Source organism: Populus trichocarpa, chromosome 2 (assembly GCF_000002775.5).
Source record: "Populus trichocarpa isolate Nisqually-1 chromosome 2, P.trichocarpa_v4.1, whole genome shotgun sequence".
NCBI lineage: Eukaryota > Viridiplantae > Streptophyta > Magnoliopsida > Malpighiales > Salicaceae > Populus > Populus trichocarpa.
The window spans coordinates 1,484,438-1,503,297 of NC_037286.2; the positions used below are offsets into that span (position 1 = coordinate 1,484,438).

Here is an 18,860-nt window from a genome sequence, read left to right on the forward strand (position 1 = left end):
AAAAAAGTCAACGAAAATGGATAGAATTAGAGAATGAATGGAATATAATGCTTATCCACAAGCAGCTCGAATGCTCGATACTTTCCTTACTGTTAATAGGTCAACCTACAGGTCAATCATCGAGAATTTTTTCCTTTTCCTATTCTTTTTTCAACCCTTACTGGTCTAGATCACAGGTTGACTTGCAAAAGCTGGTCCGGACTTTAAAACCATGGCCAGATGGCTCTCCACCACCCGCAATGGAAAACACTACTAACAAATGGCACCAAGATTGCAAATACGGTCCCAGTGCCTTGTGGGTGGTGATAATCACAGATCAATCACGAATAACCGAAAGTGCCTAGCAGCGTGCTAGCCTTGCCACTACTAAAACCCATGTACATCAAGATTTTAAGCCATGATATGGATATTCTTGCTACTTAAAACTAAGAGTGGCAGTAAAGATCTTTGAGGGAGCGGAGCAAAACGATGCGGGGCGGGAGGGGTTTAAAATGACATGCCTTAACCTACAAAATGATTATATCTACCACACTTACCCTGCAACCAGGTCAACCGTAGGTCATCACCTTTCAGAGAGAGAAAGGTCTCTCGTAAGGTGGGGTCTTCAAAAAGGTCCAAAGCTGCAAAGTAAAGGTGCTGGTCAATCTTTTGAATCTCATCCAGAGCTTCAATACAATTAGTTATAGTAAATCTCTCCTCATCTTGTCTTGCGGCAACTTCCCTCCACTTCGAAGCAGCTACCATCTCCAACAAGGCTTCTGCCATAGCTTCATTAAGTTCTTGATCCCTATTATTCTGCTCTGAAGAAGGTGTCTCAGACGGACGTTTCCTTTTTCTTTCCCCTGCATTCTTCACTGCCTTTTCTGATGATGCAGAATTTCCTTTTGATAATTTTGATGATGATGATGGATCTTCGGAACGAGAGGTTCCGCCATCTGGCCATGAAATTCTACCTGCAATATCATTTCCAACAGATTTGTCCAAACCCTCAAAGTGACTTGATTGGGCATACTTCCCATCAGCTGATGTATCTGTGAAAATCTTGCAGAGTTGCTCATATATGGGACAGTCCTTGACTTTAACTGTCTCAGGCCTAGGTTGTGCCTGTAAGTAGAAGATATCAGAATGCAAAATAAGATGATCAAGAAGAAAAACAGGGTAACTGCAGGAAAGAAACACACCCCAAAAGAATCTTCCCACAAATCAAATCCAACACCACAGGGATCCACCAATGCAAATTCATTTCGAGCAAATGCTGACTTCACATTATTGAATCGTGTCCGCAGTACATCAAGGTGCTTTCTCAGTTGATTGTTATTAAATTTTGAACCCGTCTCCTTGTTGAATTCATCACGTATGTGATTCCAAGTTTTCTTGTCAAAAACATTATTTGGTCTGTTTCCTAGCTGAATCTGCTGCACTACCAAGTCTGCAAATATCCTATCAAGGGATGGTGTCCACCTTGTTCTAAAACGTTCTTGCTTAGATTGATTACCAGTTTCACCTTCCATGTACAACTACATAAAGCACATTTGAAGTCAGAAAAACAACTACCAATAAGATTATCAGAAACTCTCCAGTTGAAAAGAAGATTGTTCAAATGCAAAGATAACAAGATAACAATCAGGTTCCAGGCCAAACATGGATCGGAAAACATAATACAGAGTACTATACTACTATTAGATAAATCCATATATCTAATCTTAATGGACTACATAAATCCATCAACATCATATATCGAATCCCAATCGACTAAATAAGAGTATGTTTGGCATGAATTGTAAAAAAGACTTTTGACTTTGAGTCATAATTCAAAAGGTTGTTTTTCATAAATAACTCGTAACAAAAATAAGTTAAAATAAAGTATGTTTGGTAAAAATTACTCAAAGCAACTTTTGCAAAGAATAGATGTAGTAGTACAAATTAGAATTCACAAGTGAAGAGTTATTCCTAGCCACACATATTTATGACTTTTTTTATGAGTCAATAGTTAAAAAACAACTTTAATCAATTTGCAAAAGTCACACCGAAATCCATCCAAAACAATCATATGATTAACAAGAATCACACACGCACAAATCTATCATAATTATTCCCAGAACTTGTAATCATCCCCTTAAGTTAAATTCTGAATCAAACAATTCCTCAATACACACATAAGACCATCAATGGAGTCCCCCCTGCAAACATACACGGTCACAAAAACAGCATCATTTGTCGACAACATCAGCAACTCCACAGTTTCACATTCTGCTTTCTAACTTCACTCTTCGTCCATCAGTTTTGCCACAAATCACACAATTTCAAAATTCGGTTTCTTATCAATAACACTAAGATCCACGAGCATCGAAAATTCTAATCACAATAAATAAACAAACATATCTTTTTTTCAAATGCATCACATTGAAATGTTAAAAACTACAGGTTTCTAGGCTAATAAACTCATCATTACGGAGCGCTGCGGTCATGGAGTACCGCAACATCACACGATTCACAGAACTGTATTAATTCAAATTCACTCCTAAAACTCAAAACTTAAACACAGATGCTCAGTTTTAGTGACGCGTCTGCTCGCATTCATGGACTTCTTAATCACGTTATTAACAACAGTTATAATTGTAATTAACCATTCAAAATATATTCTTTGCTAATAAATCTATATGTTCTAGCCATTTTGAATACCTAATTGTTCGCCTGATTAAACCCTAAACGAGAGCAAAAATAAACAGAATAAAAGTTAATTGCTCGTGATCAAAGGCAAGGTACCTGATCGGCAGGAAATTAACGGGAAGCCAGAGAATGGAGAGTGAGAGAGGCGTCACTCCGGCACCAAGCGCCGTCGGTCTTGGCGGAAATAATAAACTAGGTTAAAAAGAAGAAGAAGAAGGAATTTACCTTTTAATCGTTTGCTTAAAAAACTGGTGCCTGGAATTGGTGTTGAGTGATTGATTAATCAGGTGCGATGGAATTGAAGAGAGACAAATACATGTCAATAGCTGATTGGTTGTCTCTTGGGCTTTGATAGCGGCAAGTTTTACACGTTGGTGGTGACTCGACCATGGAAACGGCCGCGTTTTGGGAAATGGGCTAACTTTGCTCCCTATCTTGATAAATAACGGGTCCTCAGCCTAATTGCAAAATAAGATTGAATTAATCGAATTATCTAAAGTATTTATAAAAACTAACTTGAAATTAATTAAACTGAACAGGTTTTTGAATATTTTTTATTAAAAAAATAATAAAAAATTGGTTCATTTTAGTGCAATTTAAAAGCTAAGACCGTTAAATTATAAATTTATCTAAAAACATTTGTAACGTTGAATAAATAAAAAATATTTATTTCCCCATCAAGTCTCTGCAATTTAGAACTATAACATGAAAAGTAAATATATATGGAAATTATATATGCCCAAATTTCTTTAGGCAACACAATAATGTATCCCTTTAAACAAAATTAGGACTCTCTCTGCCCAGGGCATTTCTCAACTGGCATTTATGCTCTCTCCTAAAAAACTATAGAAAAACTATGAGTTTGAACCTCTTATTTATAATAAAAAGAAAAAACTTTCTTGCTATTAATAATAATTGAAGAAGCCCTGCTGAAGTAAAAGTTTTAGGTATAAATTTCATAATATCATAATTGTAAAGTGATTGATTTGAGAGGGTTAATTTGAGTTCAACCAGACTAATTTTTTTTAAGAGTAACATTAAAATTATGTTATTTTAACAAAAAAAAATTAATAAGTTTTGATTTTATTTTACTCTGAGTTGATCAATTTATAAATTAATTTAAGTTTTTGATAGAGATAAATTCAATTAATTTTTTTATTATATTTGTTTTTCAACTCAAATTAATCTAGGTAACCTATTCAAGTTTTATAATCATTTTGTACTTTGAGGTAGCGAAATATATCTCATCTTCTTGGACCTAAACATTTACCAGAAAACAGGGGGTCACACTTTACCAACTCTTTTAATAGTCTGTCTCTTTCTCTGAAATGGACACCACACCAACATCCTGGCTGCCATCTTCTTGTCACTGAAGCCCATAGCCATTACTGGTGTTTGCTTTAAAAACACAGCTGACCATCACAAATCAGCTTCATAGAATAAACAGATCCACAGTCCTTATCGTCAGTGACCCGATTGAACGGTCCATATAGAACGGGTCCCATTATTAAACGGCAGACACGAGTCCTCTCTCTTGACCAAGTCAACATCCATCTCTGATTTCACGAAGGGAAACTTACAAAACTTAAAGAGAACAAGAAAAAATTATTACCTGGCCGTTGTACTGTCAGTCCCATTTCATTTCAGTCCTTATACTTTATGTTTTTTCAACATTTGTATACTTTATAACACTAAAGAAATGCATAAAAAAAGAGTAATTAACAGGCACCTTCCCTTGAGCCATAGGATCAATATGAAAAAATTAAAACTATGGAGACCAAAATGAAAACTGTTGAATCATAGTTTTTACTAGGAAAATAATAATACGACTGTCGGTGTCTCGTTTTGTGCCGAAGACTAGAGGCAAAAGGTTAATTAACTATTTAATTAACAATCTAACTTAACCGTAGCTTGATAAGTAGGATTCTGGCGCCTAAAGCAACCATCTTTTCCACTACTATCATTTCGCTTTCCATGTGATAACAAACACCTTGAACACAACACCCAAAAGCCAGCCCAAATTTCTTCCTTGCATTGCTCAATGCAAGCACACGAGGAGTGCCCTTTATCGTAGAATTTCATTTTCTTCAGATATGGACGTTAAAGATTTGATCTTGATTTGGTTTTGAGTGATTTAGTTTTGCTAAAATGAGAGTGAAACCAAGTTCTAGAGGTTGCTGTTGGTGGTTTTTGGTGGTAGTAACATTGGCATTGGTTTATGATGCCATTGTTTATACAGTCCAAAAGAAAACTGAGAAATCTGAAGGGGCTGCTCCTATTACAGGGCCTCCTGGTGCTATTGAGAAGAAATATGCTGATGCTCTCAAAATTGCTATGCAATTCTTTGACATTCAAAGATGTATGTTCTCTTTCCCTTACTTTAGTTTCAGTCACTATTCTATACTCGAAGCATTCTTTTTCTTGAACACATGAGTATAATTCTGACTGTTTAAAGTTAATACACAATGTAAGGAAGCAACGAAAAGGACTGGGATTTGGTTTTGATTGTTGTTGTTTTGAATTGATAGCACAAGTTAGGATCTTTTCTTGAGCTTAGAAGCCTTGTTTTATCTATCTTTGATTTGATTACTTAGAAATTTGTCTTGGTAGCTCTGGTTGTGTCTATTTTTATTGCATTGCAATCTTCTGTACCTTGTAATTATCTTTCTGGTTATGAATGTTAACACTAAGATGATACTTAATTAATCCAGCTGGCGAGTTGGGATATAGTAACAAGTTTAGTTGGAGAGGGGATTCAACTCTTACAGATGGAAGTCAAGCGAAATTGGATCTTTCAAAAGGCATGTATGATGCTGGGGATCTTATGAAGTTTGGTTTTCCAATGGCTTTTACTGCTACAGTACTTTCATGGGCCATCCTTGAGTATGGAGGTCAAATGGCTGTAGTGAATCAGTTGGATCCGGCACAAGATTCGCTCAAATGGATCACTGACTACCTTATCAATGCGCATCCTGAAGAGAATGTGCTCTACGTTCAAGTTAGTTCCTTTTCCATAGCCACTAAATGTTTCTATTTTGAGTCATGATGTTATTTGCTTGCAAGCCTTAATAAGCTATACTCAGAGCACTTGAAGTGGAAGAAACTTGAAATTTATGCTGATTGTTTGGGGGTATTTAAGTTCCAGAGTTTGGCCTTTTTCTGTCATTGTCAAGGCTTTCCCTGAAACTGGAATCTTATTATTGGAGAAAAAATCAAACTAATCTAGTGAGCCATTTGATCAAGGTAGTGATGAATCAAAATGTGAGCTGCAACCATTCCTAGAGCTATGCTAGTAACTTTATCTTTCATCTGCAGAATCCTGGATATGAACAATTTCTTATATGATTAGCTATCATTTGGGAACAGGTTGGTGACCCTGAAATTGATCATGGTTGTTGGGAAAGACCTGAAGTTATGAGTGAAAAGAGGCCCCTTACTCAGATTAATACATCTTCTCCTGGGACAGAAGTTGCAGCTGAAACTGCAGCAGCTTTGGCTTCAGCATCTTTGGTGTTTAAATCTGATTCCAGATATTCAAGCGCGCTGCTTAAGCATGCTAAAGAGTTGTTTACTTTTGCCGACAAATATAGAGGTTCTTATAGTGAAAGTATCCCAGAAGTTTCCACGTATTACAACTCAACAGGATACGGGGATGAGCTCTTGTGGGCAGCTAGTTGGCTCTATCATGCAACGGGGGATAAATCATATCTTCAGTATGTGACTGGGAAAAATGGTGAAGTCTTCGCACAATGGGGAAGTGCAACATGGTTCAGTTGGGATAACAAACTTGCAGGAACACAGGTATCTGTCATGTTCCAAGTAATTGGATGTAAATTTTATCCCCTTTTTTCTTTTAATCTTAGGACATGTTCTACATTTGGCATACGTATGTTTAAAGCATACTGATTTCATTCCAAGACAGAGTTATGTTCTTTTACTTTTAAATTATGCCAAAATTTACAAAATCATTGGTGTGATTTGTGTTCATTGGTTCTCTATCCTGAAGGTACCATCTCTAAAATTTCTCAAGTCAAGATCCTTGTTTGTTTGGAATGTGTTCAGATATAGATCATGGTCTAATTTCTTGGAAACTAAGATACCTTACACTAGGCCTTGAACTGTGAAGTACATTTCTTCAACAACATTTGAAATACAGATGTCCTTTCTTAAGAGAACAATTCATTTATTCTGGATGCAGGTTTTGCTGTCGAGACTAACTTTCTTTGGCAACAAAGACACCTCAAACTCAGGCCTTCAGATGTATAGGAAAACAGCCGAGGCTGTTATGTGCAGTCTCATCCCAGATTCTCCAACGGCCACACAGAGTAGAACAGATAGTAATATTCTTTTTCCAAGCTACCTAATTTTCTTGATATTCAAAATGTGTGGCACATGTTCAAAGTTTTAATAAAATTTTATACCTAATTACTGTGGCCTTATTTCCACTTATTGGTGCAGGTGGTCTTATATGGGTCAGTGAATGGAATGCTTTGCAGCATCCCGTTGCTTCTGCATTTTTAGCTTCTCTTTACAGCGATTACATGCGTAGTTCAGGAACTGCAAAGCTATCCTGCAATGGATATTCATATAAACCATCAGATCTTCGGAAATTTGCTAAATCCCAGGTAGGTTTCCCATGTTATATTTGTTTCATACATAGTATAGGCTTTAGGATGTGATGAATTACCATGTCCAAGAGCCATGATTACTTGCAAACCTGATAATGCTGTATTATCTTACTTTTTAGGCTGATTATGTCTTGGGAAATAATCCTATGAAGATGAGCTTTCTTGTTGGGTATGGCGAGAATTATCCACAATATGTGCATCATAGGGGAGCTTCAATCCCAGCTGATGCAAAAACTGGTTGCAAAGATGGCTGGACATGGCTTGAAAGAAAGGAACCTAATCCCAACGTAGCAACTGGAGCACTTGTTGGTGGTCCCTTCTTAAATGAAACATTTGTCGATGATCGCAACAATTCAATGCAGGCAGAGCCAACCACCTATAACGGTGCTGTGATTGTTGGCCTCCTCTCAGGTCTTGTCACCACTTCTTCTGCAGTTCCATCTTTCACCTAAATCAATCCTGGTATATAATTAGGTACACATTGTTTGTATCGTATTAGCTGTGGTCGTGAGATGTTCACTTCAAATTAGTGTTCAATAGCTTGTTTCATACAATTAAGTTTGAGACAAGATTCTAATGCATGGAGCTCTTTTCTCTTGTTCTTGAGGGAGGGCCTTGAATATAAATGTTCTTCTAGCAGTATTTTTCTGCCAATTTTGTTGAAATTATATGGTGTTCTGCTCTTTTGCTTTATGTATTCTCTTCCGCTTTGTTACTTCTTAATAGACTCTGAAATTTCTAAAACTTCTGCTATATCAAAATCGAAAGAAACCAAGGCAGGATCTTCTTAAGAGCAGTGCAGCACAGGAAAAGAAAGAAAGAAAGAAACTTACCGTTGCTGATTAGAAACTAAAACTAACCCTTTGGCAAACGTGAGCCATGATACTCACAAAATTATAAATTAAAACTAACCCTTTCTGAAAATTTGTTGGATAATAGTCTTCAGACTGATTAAGGTGGCGTTTTGTTCATGGAATGGTATGATTTGGCTCAGCATGTCCAATGGGCAGCAGAAGAAGTGTAAAGTCAGAGAAAGCCAGTGTAGTTTCCCATTTGAGAACTATGATGGGACGAATCTTTGTTTCAAGTCAAGCCTCTCCCTCCCTTCACCCACTTTGTAGTTTCCCATTTGAGAACTATGATGGGACGAATCTTTGTTTCAAGTCAAGCCTCTCCCTCCCTTCACCCACTTTGACGAAGGCAAGATTTAATTCCAAGTTTGTGGTGCTCAGCCAGAATACTTTATCACTAAGGTTAGTTGGCAGATTCGCGATTTTCTCTTACCGAGGAAAGACAAAAAGGAAACCATGCACGTTATGCAAGAACAGGTTTTGAAGCAACAATCCAAGCTACGAGAAAGGTTGCATCTTCCCGAAAGATTTGGTGATGATTTTCGTACCAAGCTCATGACTCGTATGCAATTGTTGATGGAGACTCCCTGAAGAAGCACTGTCATTTTCCACAACAATATGAGCACCAAGTATATGCTTGTCCAAAAACAGAAAGCACAATAGAAAAGGAGGCTGAAATAACTACTCAATTGGGCTGATTGAAAACTCATGTTCATACAAATTTAATGCAATCAGAGATCCATTGCTAAATAATTTATCTATTCTATGGCCACTAGATACCATCTCCACCAGAAATCATGACCCACCATTGGCATAACATTGTTGATAAGTATGGAGTTCAAAAAGGTCCTCTCCTTTTGGTTTCCATTCACGACCCAACAGAAACTTCTAGGAAAATGCCATTTTCACATGTGAGCACTAACATCTACATCGTCCCTAGGCCTTATCTGCAACACCAACAGTTATCATCACCAAGAGTAAAGAGCAAAGCAACTATACTATCCACCATTCCTTTCCTCCTTCCTCTTGTGCACGAGTCACTTGTCTATGGCCCTTCTTGGTACGATCAGGATACGTGTCCTTGTTCCTTCAATTATTCACTTAAACAGCTTGGTCTTCTGAATCCTTTGACTCCCAAGCACCCCACCTAGCTAGATTCCTGCGTAAAGTCTCCATCTAGATGACAAAAAAATCTTTTCCGCAAACCATTCTGTGTTTTGCTTTATCACAATACCTTACGTTTGTTAGGACTTATCATTCAAGATGTTTCTTTACATTAAGGATGTTTTTTTTGTGAATTGCTTCTGAAATATACAAAATAAAATTAGAAAGCACACACACATCAATTTAAGTCCTTTGCAGCCTAAGAAAAATAGCAATTTCAACTGTCATTTTCTATACGGCATCTACATAAAGTATATATCTCCTTTTGTTTTCTACTTTAAAATATAAAAATTTATTTTAAATCTGCTTTATTCCTATCTTTATTATTCTTGTTTTTTCTGTTTTGAAATAGCAACAAAATATCACGTCTTGTCGGATACTCGAGTTTTGTTTAGGAACGCGATAGCTTTTATTTTTAATATTTTTCAAGAGGATATTTGTCTTGAAAAAATCAAATTGATATTTTTTAGTGTTTTTCTAATAATTTTAATTTATTAATATAAAAACACATATAAAAATATTTTTAAATAAAAACACATATTGCATCACAGTACTGATCACCCCCTTATAGCAAATCAAGGAAGAAGAAGAGGCATAAACTCGATATCTGAGACCAGAACAGGATTAATTCGTACTCAAGAAATGAGAAATGGGATCTTTTAACCAAAAAAGGCACATATATAAACCATATATTATAAAGTATACTCTGATATTGATGTGAGAAACCAGTGAAGTTTTTTGGGCCAATGCCCTTATTGATCCTTTTCATGATTTTGTCTTACATAAACATCCCTATCAATCTCCTTTCATGAAATTAATTTATAACAACCCATCGATTCAAGACATGACATCAATGTACTCTCTCTTCTTCTTCTTCTTCTTTCTTTTTTTTTTCTTTTATTGGATTAAGCAATTAATATACAATAACACACAATTAGTACTACCGACATAGGAACTAGTAATAATCAAACTCACTGGTAAAACTCTAATTCAAAAATAAAATAAAAATAATGACAAAAAACAAGAAAAAAATTAAAATTTAAAAATCATATCATCATCCACACACACAGCTAACTAAAAGAAACTGTGGTGGCGCTTCTTAATGGAGCTCACATCTAGAAAGATTTTCCAGAATCTATGGTCAATATTTCTTCTCCATCATGTTTAGGAGTATCTGATCAAGTCAGCGAGAGATATCAGACTTTATTGGGTAGCCCAGTTGCTGCTCCATCTCCCAACTTAGCTTTGACGCCACCCCAGAATGCTCAGCTTCATAATCCTATATGTACACACAAATCATATGAGAAATTGACGGCCTAGACCATGTTGACTGTGTTAAAGAAGATGAAAAAATTTGTACCTCAAGCTTGCACATGAGTTCATGGGCAGTGTGGGCTGAAACAATAATGTGTCGGGCAGCTGGTGTTACGAATCCTTCATCGACAGCCTTGTCTATGAATGATAGAAGGGAGTTGTAGTACCCATCAACATTCAACAACCCCACCTGAAACCAAGAAAAAAGTAGATGTTTCTTTTACTCTTTTACCCTCTTTTATATTTAAATGAAAAGTATTTTTGTTTTGTTTTTTCATTTTATCTCCTATTGTTTTTCACCGCCTTGACATGATCATCAAGTAATTATCAAAGAGTAATATGCTAATTTCATTGTAAATTCTTTGGAATTGACTTTTTCAAAAATTCTTTTACATTCAATGTGTAGATTCGATTAACCCGCATGTAGCTAAAAAAAAAAACTAAAACTAAAACTACGTCGTTTTAGTTTTAGTTAAAAATCGGATTAACAAGTTATTGAGTTGAGTTTAACTGGAATAACTTCAATGCTAGGGCAGTGATATTGAAGATAATCTTTGCATAAATATATGAAGAAAATCTTCAATACCGGTTTATCGTGGATTCCCAATTGAGCCCAAGTGATGACCTCCAAGAGTTCTTCCAAGGTTCCATACCCACCTGTGAGAGGATTTTGAGTTAAATTCACTGTGTCCAATATGGTACTTGACCGTTGTATCCACAGTTATCTTGAGTTGTAAAATCTTATGAGCTCAATGATCGGCTTGCATTTATTGGTAAATTGTAAGATATTGAGTTGCACTTCAACCAGTACGCGGCAGGTAATTTAAACATCAACATAATTATTGCTCGAAGTGTTGATTAATTTCTTATTTTAGGAGTAATTAAGTACCTGGTAAGGCTATAAATGCATCAGCTTGGCGAGCCATTTCAGCTTTGCGTTGGTGCATACCTGATACAGCTCTTACTTCTCCCACAGTCTCCCCTGTAATCTGAAATTACCACATTAAGTAAGTAAGATTCTGCGCTTATAACCCTTTTCTCCAAGTGATTTTAAGCTGATTAATTAAAGTAACTACCTCTCTTGGCATAAGAGTCTTGGGAATAACTCTGCAACAAAGAAGAGAAAAAAATGAGAGAACTCAAGATAAATACGAGAGGGAGAAGTGACAGAGGGAGAGGGAAGTGGGAAACCAAAGGCAAAAACATTACCCCAACACATGGCGGCCACCATCATATACAGCTTGAGAGATCAAGCCCATGAGACCAATGCTGCCTCCTCCATAAACCAAGTCAATGTTCCTTTCAACCTGCAAAATCTTTATTGCTCTTAATTTTTTTTAATTAACAAAAATTACGTGTTTAAGTGTAAAATCTACCTGTCCAATATAAAACAATATAATCACAACTACACTCAATTATTTAGATAATTCTTTAGTTTCATTTAATCCAAACAGAGCAGAAAAGGCAGAGGATTGCTCCTGAATGGAGCCCTGCAGGTGCTGATCTTATTGTCCCTTACTAAACTTCTCAGCTTCTTTGACTAAACCTCAAGCTACTTTGCTCAACAGGTGCTGATCTTATATTCTTGATACAATATATATACATATATATGACTCCTGAGAAACGCCCAAGTTGTGTAATTCTTAAAAGAAAACATTGAAGCCTTGACAAGAACATTAGCATAAGCCTAGGATTTAATTTCTGTAGAGAGAGCAAGTACTAAGTAGTAGTATATATACCAGTTGTTTGCCAAGCTGAACAGCAGCATGCTGGTAATTAGGATTCTTGCCAGGGCTGCTGCCACAGAACACACAGACACGTCTGAATCTTGATTTCATCGAAGGCTGACGTTGCTGTTGATGTGGAATTTCCATGGGTGAAAGTGCTTAATTAGCAAATAATATGTTTTGCTTAAAAGAGGATTGTCGAGACAAAGAGATGGAAGGAAAGAAAGAAGAGGATGAGGAGAATGTGTGTTGTTGTGTTGGGCTATGGGCAGCCTATTACTACCGCTTTCTATTGAAAACAAAGGCCGAAAGTAAGGGAAAGAAAAACGCTGCCATTGGCCCCTTTTTATATCAAAAAATGGATGCCCCTCGACACTCGCACGCTTCACACGTCACCCATATATATATATATATATATATATATATATATATATAACGAAATTCACATTGAATTTTTAAGATGGAGGTTTCACTATCACAAAGAAGAATTATTCATGTGTAGTTGTTTATCTTGACGTTAATATATTACATGTGAATCTCGATTGCATACCGAAGGAAAAAACACCAAGCGCTCCGTGCTCTCATGCAAATTTATTTAATCCGGCACCGCCTATAACATGTTGAGTATGTTAATCTGAACTATCCGGGTCAATTCAAGACAAGACAAGGCAGTAATTTTTAAAAAATTAAAATAATATATTTTTTAAAAAAACTAAACTAGATTTTAATTGAATTAGTCAACTTCCTTTTAATTTAATTTAAAATTTAGTTTAGATTAGGAGCTAAATCAACAAATAATTGATTTAATCTATTAAATCAGAACGAGTTTAATAATAATACTATATCTCATATATCATAATATTTGTTTATTTTTGTTAAATTAAAGTTCGATCAACTAAATTTTGAATAGCCTATTTGCTAATGATGCCAGATTCTCTCCAATGCATTATTTTCCAAGACAAATGTGAATGTGTAAATTAATGGGAAATCCAATCGACTATATGGATATAATTCAATCAATAAGTTCTAAAAATAGCTATTTAAACAGACTAAAATACTCTCTCTAATTCGTTATTTTCTGAGAAGTATTCTGATGTGTAAGTTAATGGACATCAACTCTTCAATTGATGTTTAATTGGGATTTGTTGTTTTATATTTTTTTCTTCACTTTCTTGTTTTACATTTATTTTTAATTAATTACGCGGATGGCATGTCACGTTAATATACGTGCTAACAAGTAAAATAAATAAATAAATTTGAATAGAGTCAAAAGACGTCTATTTAGAAGAATTTAACTTTATAAGAGCTGATTGAAATAAAGCATGGAGAGAAATCAAAGATATGACGTGTGATTGATGAGACGCGTAAAATCCATATCCTAAATTTACATATACTTATGGTTATGGTTATGAGTGTCGGTCGTCGATAATATACTAGGCTTTATATCCTATATATTTATTTATTTATTTATTTATTGAGATGGTATGTTTTTTTTTTATGAAAATATTTCTTTTTATTTACATCAAAATTAAGCAATTTATGAAAATCTACGCAAACCAAATAAAATAAAAGATATTAGATTTAATATGGTTGGGTTATTATCATTACCAGATCCAGTTATTATTTAATAATCATACAATTTCAAGAGATTATACTTCCATAAATTATTAGAAAAATAAAAATAAATTGAGACTGCAAAACAATGTAGGAAAAGCTGTGCTTCTTCAGGCAAACGGCCGTATCGATCAGGACATGGATAATGGTAGATTAAGTTGTAGCCAGGTCTATTATAAGAAATATGAAACCACCCACCAATTGAATTTATCTAACCATTAAATAACGGGTGTAAAATATATGGTGTGGTTAATCTACCTTTACCCCATACGTCCTTTCCATCAAAACAAACCACGTCCACTCCAATAAATAAAATATATGGTGTGGTCAAACCATTTATTCCAAGTTTCAACCCCTTAATCACAACTTGAATCGTCATTAAATAAATAATTGATGAACGAAGAGGAAGGAGCACGTCATTATGTGCATACATAATAAAGACGCAAGATTGGTGACTTCTCTTAAGCCGCAAGCTAAGATAAATTTTTCTTAACATTAAAAAAAATATATCAACGTAATGATAATTTAAATTAATCCAGTTTAATTTTAATAACATGCGACTCGAAATATAAAATCAAGATAAACTGCATAAAACAAATAAAAAAATTAAAAAGCTCAAGGCTCAATAGTCTGATGTCAAAAGATAAAACAGAACAAAACTTAAGTCAACCCGAATTCACTTGATTAACCAATCACCCACGATATGAGATCGGAATAAAAAAAAAATAGACACTCAAAAGAAAAACCTAGTAAAAAAGATCAAAGTTCAATAAAAAATATTGAAAAAAAAAACCTCAACCTAACTTAGATTAGCTTGACTAACCCGCACTCCAGATAACCTATAGGAAAGAGAAAAAAAAAGAAGCAAAGCTCAAGGGCCAATAATCTAATGCTAAATGATAAAATTGAAAAAAAAATCAATTTCATAGAAAAAGGTCGAGAAAAAAAAGTTGATCCAACCAGGGTTAACTCGACTAACCTATCACCCACGATATGAAATCGGGTTTAAAAATTCAAAAGGACCTAGCAAAAAAAATCAAAGTCAAATAAAAAAAAACATTGAAAAAACCTAGGTTAATTTGACTAATTCGTTACCCAGGATAATACTACAGAAAAAAAAAAATCACAAAGTTCAAGAGTAAATAACTTAATGTCAAATAAGAAATTGAAAAAAAAACATCAAGGAAAAAACCCAAGTCAACTTGACTAACCCGTAACCCGTGATATGAGATTGGGATAACTCAATAAAAAGAAAAGTGAAGCAAATAGCAAAGTTTGAGGCTTGAGAACCAAATGTCAAATGATGATTTTTTTAAAAAAAAAATAGTAAAAAAAAATAAACTTAAATCAGCCCGGGTCATGAGATTAGAATTACCCTATAGAAAGGTAGACACGAAAAGATAACAAAGTAAAATCTTCACTCACAAAATAATTTAAAATCTAAACAATGCGGACCAAATATGGTATAAAAACTAAATGAAAGAAAATAATTAGGGACTAAAGTAAAAAAAAAAATATATTAAGAAAATGATAAAAAATAGTAATTAAAAGAATGAAACCAAAATTAGACAAAAAACTAAATAAAATAAGATGTCGATGGATAATTTTTTTTAAAGAAGATAAATAAATAAGATAAGAAAATAGCAATCAAAAGACAAATGACTAAAATTGCATAAAAAATAAATTCAATAAAATGACGAGAGACAAAATTGAAAAAAAAAAGAGCAATAAAAAAATAAGAACCATATTGAATAAATAAATCAAATAAAATAGAATTTATAGGGATGAAATTGGAAAAAATCTAAAGTTCAAAAAGCATTAAAAGCAAAACAAATAGCAATAAAAAAAAATAAGTATCAAAATTGATAGAAATACATACTAGAGGATACAATTGTTTTTTGGAAGGGTTGATGCAAATTTCTAGACTAGAAGAAAGAAAAGAGAGGAAAAAAAGCCAATTGAAAGCCAACCATACCTTCGATGTGAGTATACGCCACACTGGTGGAATGGGGATGACATGCCACTTTTAATGTCGTCCTGGATTGCAGAATTTGATAGTCAGATAATCCCGCACGCGTTGTTCGAATGACAAGAGGGCTGTCATGCGTTGATGCCTTCTTTGTACACGTCAACAACTTTTTTTTAATATTATTTAATTTTTTAAAATTACATAACAATCCCTAAGCAAACCTAAAAAAAAAAAACAAAAGGAAAACACTAAAACATCCTTAAAGACAACCTTATGTAATTATCATCACAATAACATTGTTAAACTCGTTCCAAACCAATAGGTTAATTCAATAAATTTAGAATTTAAAATGTAACTCGAACCAAGTTTTCAATTGAATTGGATTGGATGTTGACCCGACCCAACCTAATTCAGATATGATTGAATTAACATTGATAATTTTTTTAAAGAACAAAACAACATAGTTTTAATTAAAAAAAGGTTAATCTAAATTTACATGGTAATTCATAAATTGATTGAATAATTTAACTTTTTCTTGAATCAATCCTAAGACAAACTGAAAGAAAAGAATTGAAAAGAAGTCTTCAAAATCTCCAATAATTTTTAATCTTTAAATATCTGCGAATCAGACAAGTAGTAGCCATTTACGTGGAGGAGCTCAAGGAGTTGCACGTGAAAATGTGAAGCTGAGCCTGTCCCACTTCAAATTATGACCAGGTATATGCACGTCATCACATGTACTCTTGAACTCTCAGGTCCAGAGGAGCCATCTCAGGTTTGAGAGGAAGAGGAATCAGAATGTCATGGTCCGTACGATTTGGACCTACTGATTGAAACTGTATTACCTGTTACACAGCTGTAACGGTGGTTGCATAGTTCCCATTGTCCAAGGGCTTGAATAGACATATAGAACGGGTCTTCTCTTAATTTCGATTTTCCATTTCCATTTGCCTTTTCAACGTCTCACATGTCGCCCCCCCCTTTTTTTCCCTTTAATTTTGCTAAACAAATATTAGGGTTTTTTTTCTTCTTAATTTTCCTTTTCCAATATTAATGGGTTTAATTTGTACATTGCTTAGTATAAAACCAAATCCGGCCAGTAATTCAGGTAACGATTTTTAAATATATCTTATTTGGGTTTTGAACGAGTCAGGAGCTAACTTGTCAGGTCATTTTCCATTCAATTTGATATGAAATTTAATATAGGTTAAGGTAGGATAAAAATTTAATTTGATGCTTTTATTCCTAGAAATTATATTTTTCCTATAAATACGGAAGAAATACATGTGTATGGGATAGAAGGACGATCAAGAGAGTGGATGCAATTGTGTAAACCAACTTGAGGCTAAAATAACAGTATACTCCATGATAGTTCAACTACAGTACTGACCTTTGACACTTCCATGCACCCACTTGCCATGTAAACGACTTTTAATCACGTTAGTCTTGGAGGGTTCTTGCCTGGAGATTCCTGACGAAGATGTTTGTGGGTAGATTAATATGATCAGAATGGATTGTTTATTGCTAATTCTGACCGTTCGATGGGAATAATAAAGATCGAAGTTCGTAAAGGTGAGTCAACTTGGAACTTGATATAGATAATAAAGGCTTGAAACAAAAACAAGTGATGACTTGAAAAGTCTTGCTCGTACATTTAATGTCAAGTGGCAAGGATTTTGAATATATTTCTAATATTATTATTTAGAATTTGAACCTTATTAAAAATATTAAGAAAAATTATATAATTCCAAACATGAATGACCTGTTTAGAATCTGGTTAAAACGAGTGTTATTCTTAATTTATGCATGAGAATAAATCAAAAATACCCTTTTATTAAGGAGAAAAAAAGGTACTTTGGTCCAAGTTATTCTGATATTAATTTACTAGGAGAAAGTCAACTTATTCGTGTAAATTCCGTCTCTCTATTTTTTAATTATTATTCTGAGAATCATTAGTGTAATTTCTCTGAACTAGTTTGAAATGGCTTTAATAGTAGTTGCTGTCGAAGCTGATAGGAACTACATGAAAACAAGTAGGAGAAGAAAAGCCGACAATCCACCAATCTAACCTTTGCCCTTGTTGGGTAAAAGTTCAAGCCAAATCTTCCATGAATCAAGGATTGTGTCTACTTGTAGTTGCAGGTCAATAGAGATAACTTCCAGACAACATTGCCAATTATGACAATTCCTAGATTCAAAGGCTATACTTTCACTAGGGGAAACTATCACCAAGACAGGGTTAGCTACGTACCCATGATATTCCTTCAATGTTGTGCCACTATAACCAAACTAACAAGAAACAGGTGGTGACTGGTAATATATCATGGATTTAAAATTTGTCGACCATTTGACAAGAAATGCGAAATTAAGGAAGTGCAAATAGATTAAGTAATGTTGAAAACTTTGTTTAACGACATGGTTAATCAATATATTTGAAATCAAATTAAAAATAGAGTATCTTTATTTTCAAGGTTAGAACTTTGTTGGAGCTTAATTTCTAATATAAATTTTTTAACATGAAACATTAATGTGTTTTAAATAAATTATGGGTGAATGAAAATCCTTAATTAACATATTAATTTTAGCGAAACCCAAAACCTCTTAAAAAAAACTCTATATCTCATATAAAAAAAAATGTAACTTTCTTGGTGTGTATAAAATGAAAAGCTAAAAAGTTAAAATTAAACTCAAATAATACTTAAGTTTTTATATAAGAAATGTTCTAAGCAAAATGGAGTTTGAGCTTCAAACCCACACACAAACATGTGTCACTTAGGTGGGGTATAAGGTAGAGTTTATTGTAAAATAATATTCTTTTGGTAAAATATTATTTTTTGCTTATTGAGATTTTTGTTCTCGAGTTTAGTTACGGTGGGTAATCAAGTTGTTAGTGTTAAAAGTTTATCAACTTATATGTATATTA

The 18,860-nt window shown here is 34.2% G+C and overlaps 3 protein-coding genes across 5 annotated transcripts; 1 reads left to right on the top strand and 2 right to left on the bottom strand.

Moving 5' to 3' along the window:
- LOC7479686 (L10-interacting MYB domain-containing protein) lies at positions 1–3,057 on the bottom strand. 2 transcript variants are annotated; one of them, XM_024594415.2, is made up of 3 exons: positions 2,896–3,057; positions 1,182–1,517; positions 1–1,104 (listed from the first exon to the last, which is right to left on the bottom strand). In XM_024594415.2, the coding sequence occupies exons 2-3, from the start codon at positions 1,509–1,511 to the stop codon at positions 502–504; spliced, it is 933 nt and encodes a 310-aa protein (XP_024450183.1). In that variant the 5' UTR covers positions 1,512–1,517; positions 2,896–3,057; the 3' UTR covers positions 1–501. The 2 variants fall into 2 exon arrangements, with proteins under 2 accessions (XP_024450183.1, XP_002301982.2); XM_002301946.4 differs by having other exon boundaries at positions 2,767–3,019.
- Positions 3,058–4,579: 1,522 nt separating this feature from the next.
- On the top strand, positions 4,580–7,991 carry LOC7479687 (endoglucanase 2). The gene is made up of 6 exons (XM_002300679.4): positions 4,580–5,029; positions 5,382–5,668; positions 6,037–6,471; positions 6,869–7,007; positions 7,129–7,295; positions 7,418–7,991. The coding sequence occupies exons 1-6, from the start codon at positions 4,819–4,821 to the stop codon at positions 7,748–7,750; spliced, it is 1,572 nt and encodes a 523-aa protein (XP_002300715.1). The 5' UTR covers positions 4,580–4,818; the 3' UTR covers positions 7,751–7,991.
- Positions 7,992–10,158: 2,167 nt separating this feature from the next.
- LOC7490656 (cytokinin riboside 5'-monophosphate phosphoribohydrolase LOG1) lies at positions 10,159–12,677 on the bottom strand. 2 transcript variants are annotated; one of them, XM_006386116.3, is made up of 7 exons: positions 12,367–12,677; positions 11,837–11,934; positions 11,704–11,734; positions 11,517–11,616; positions 11,214–11,284; positions 10,674–10,817; positions 10,159–10,592 (listed from the first exon to the last, which is right to left on the bottom strand). In XM_006386116.3, the coding sequence occupies exons 1-7, from the start codon at positions 12,499–12,501 to the stop codon at positions 10,497–10,499; spliced, it is 675 nt and encodes a 224-aa protein (XP_006386178.1). In that variant the 5' UTR covers positions 12,502–12,677; the 3' UTR covers positions 10,159–10,496. The 2 variants fall into 2 exon arrangements, with proteins under 2 accessions (XP_006386178.1, XP_024450628.1); XM_024594860.2 differs by having other exon boundaries at positions 11,837–11,943.
- Between the last annotated feature and the right edge of the window lie 6,183 nt (positions 12,678–18,860).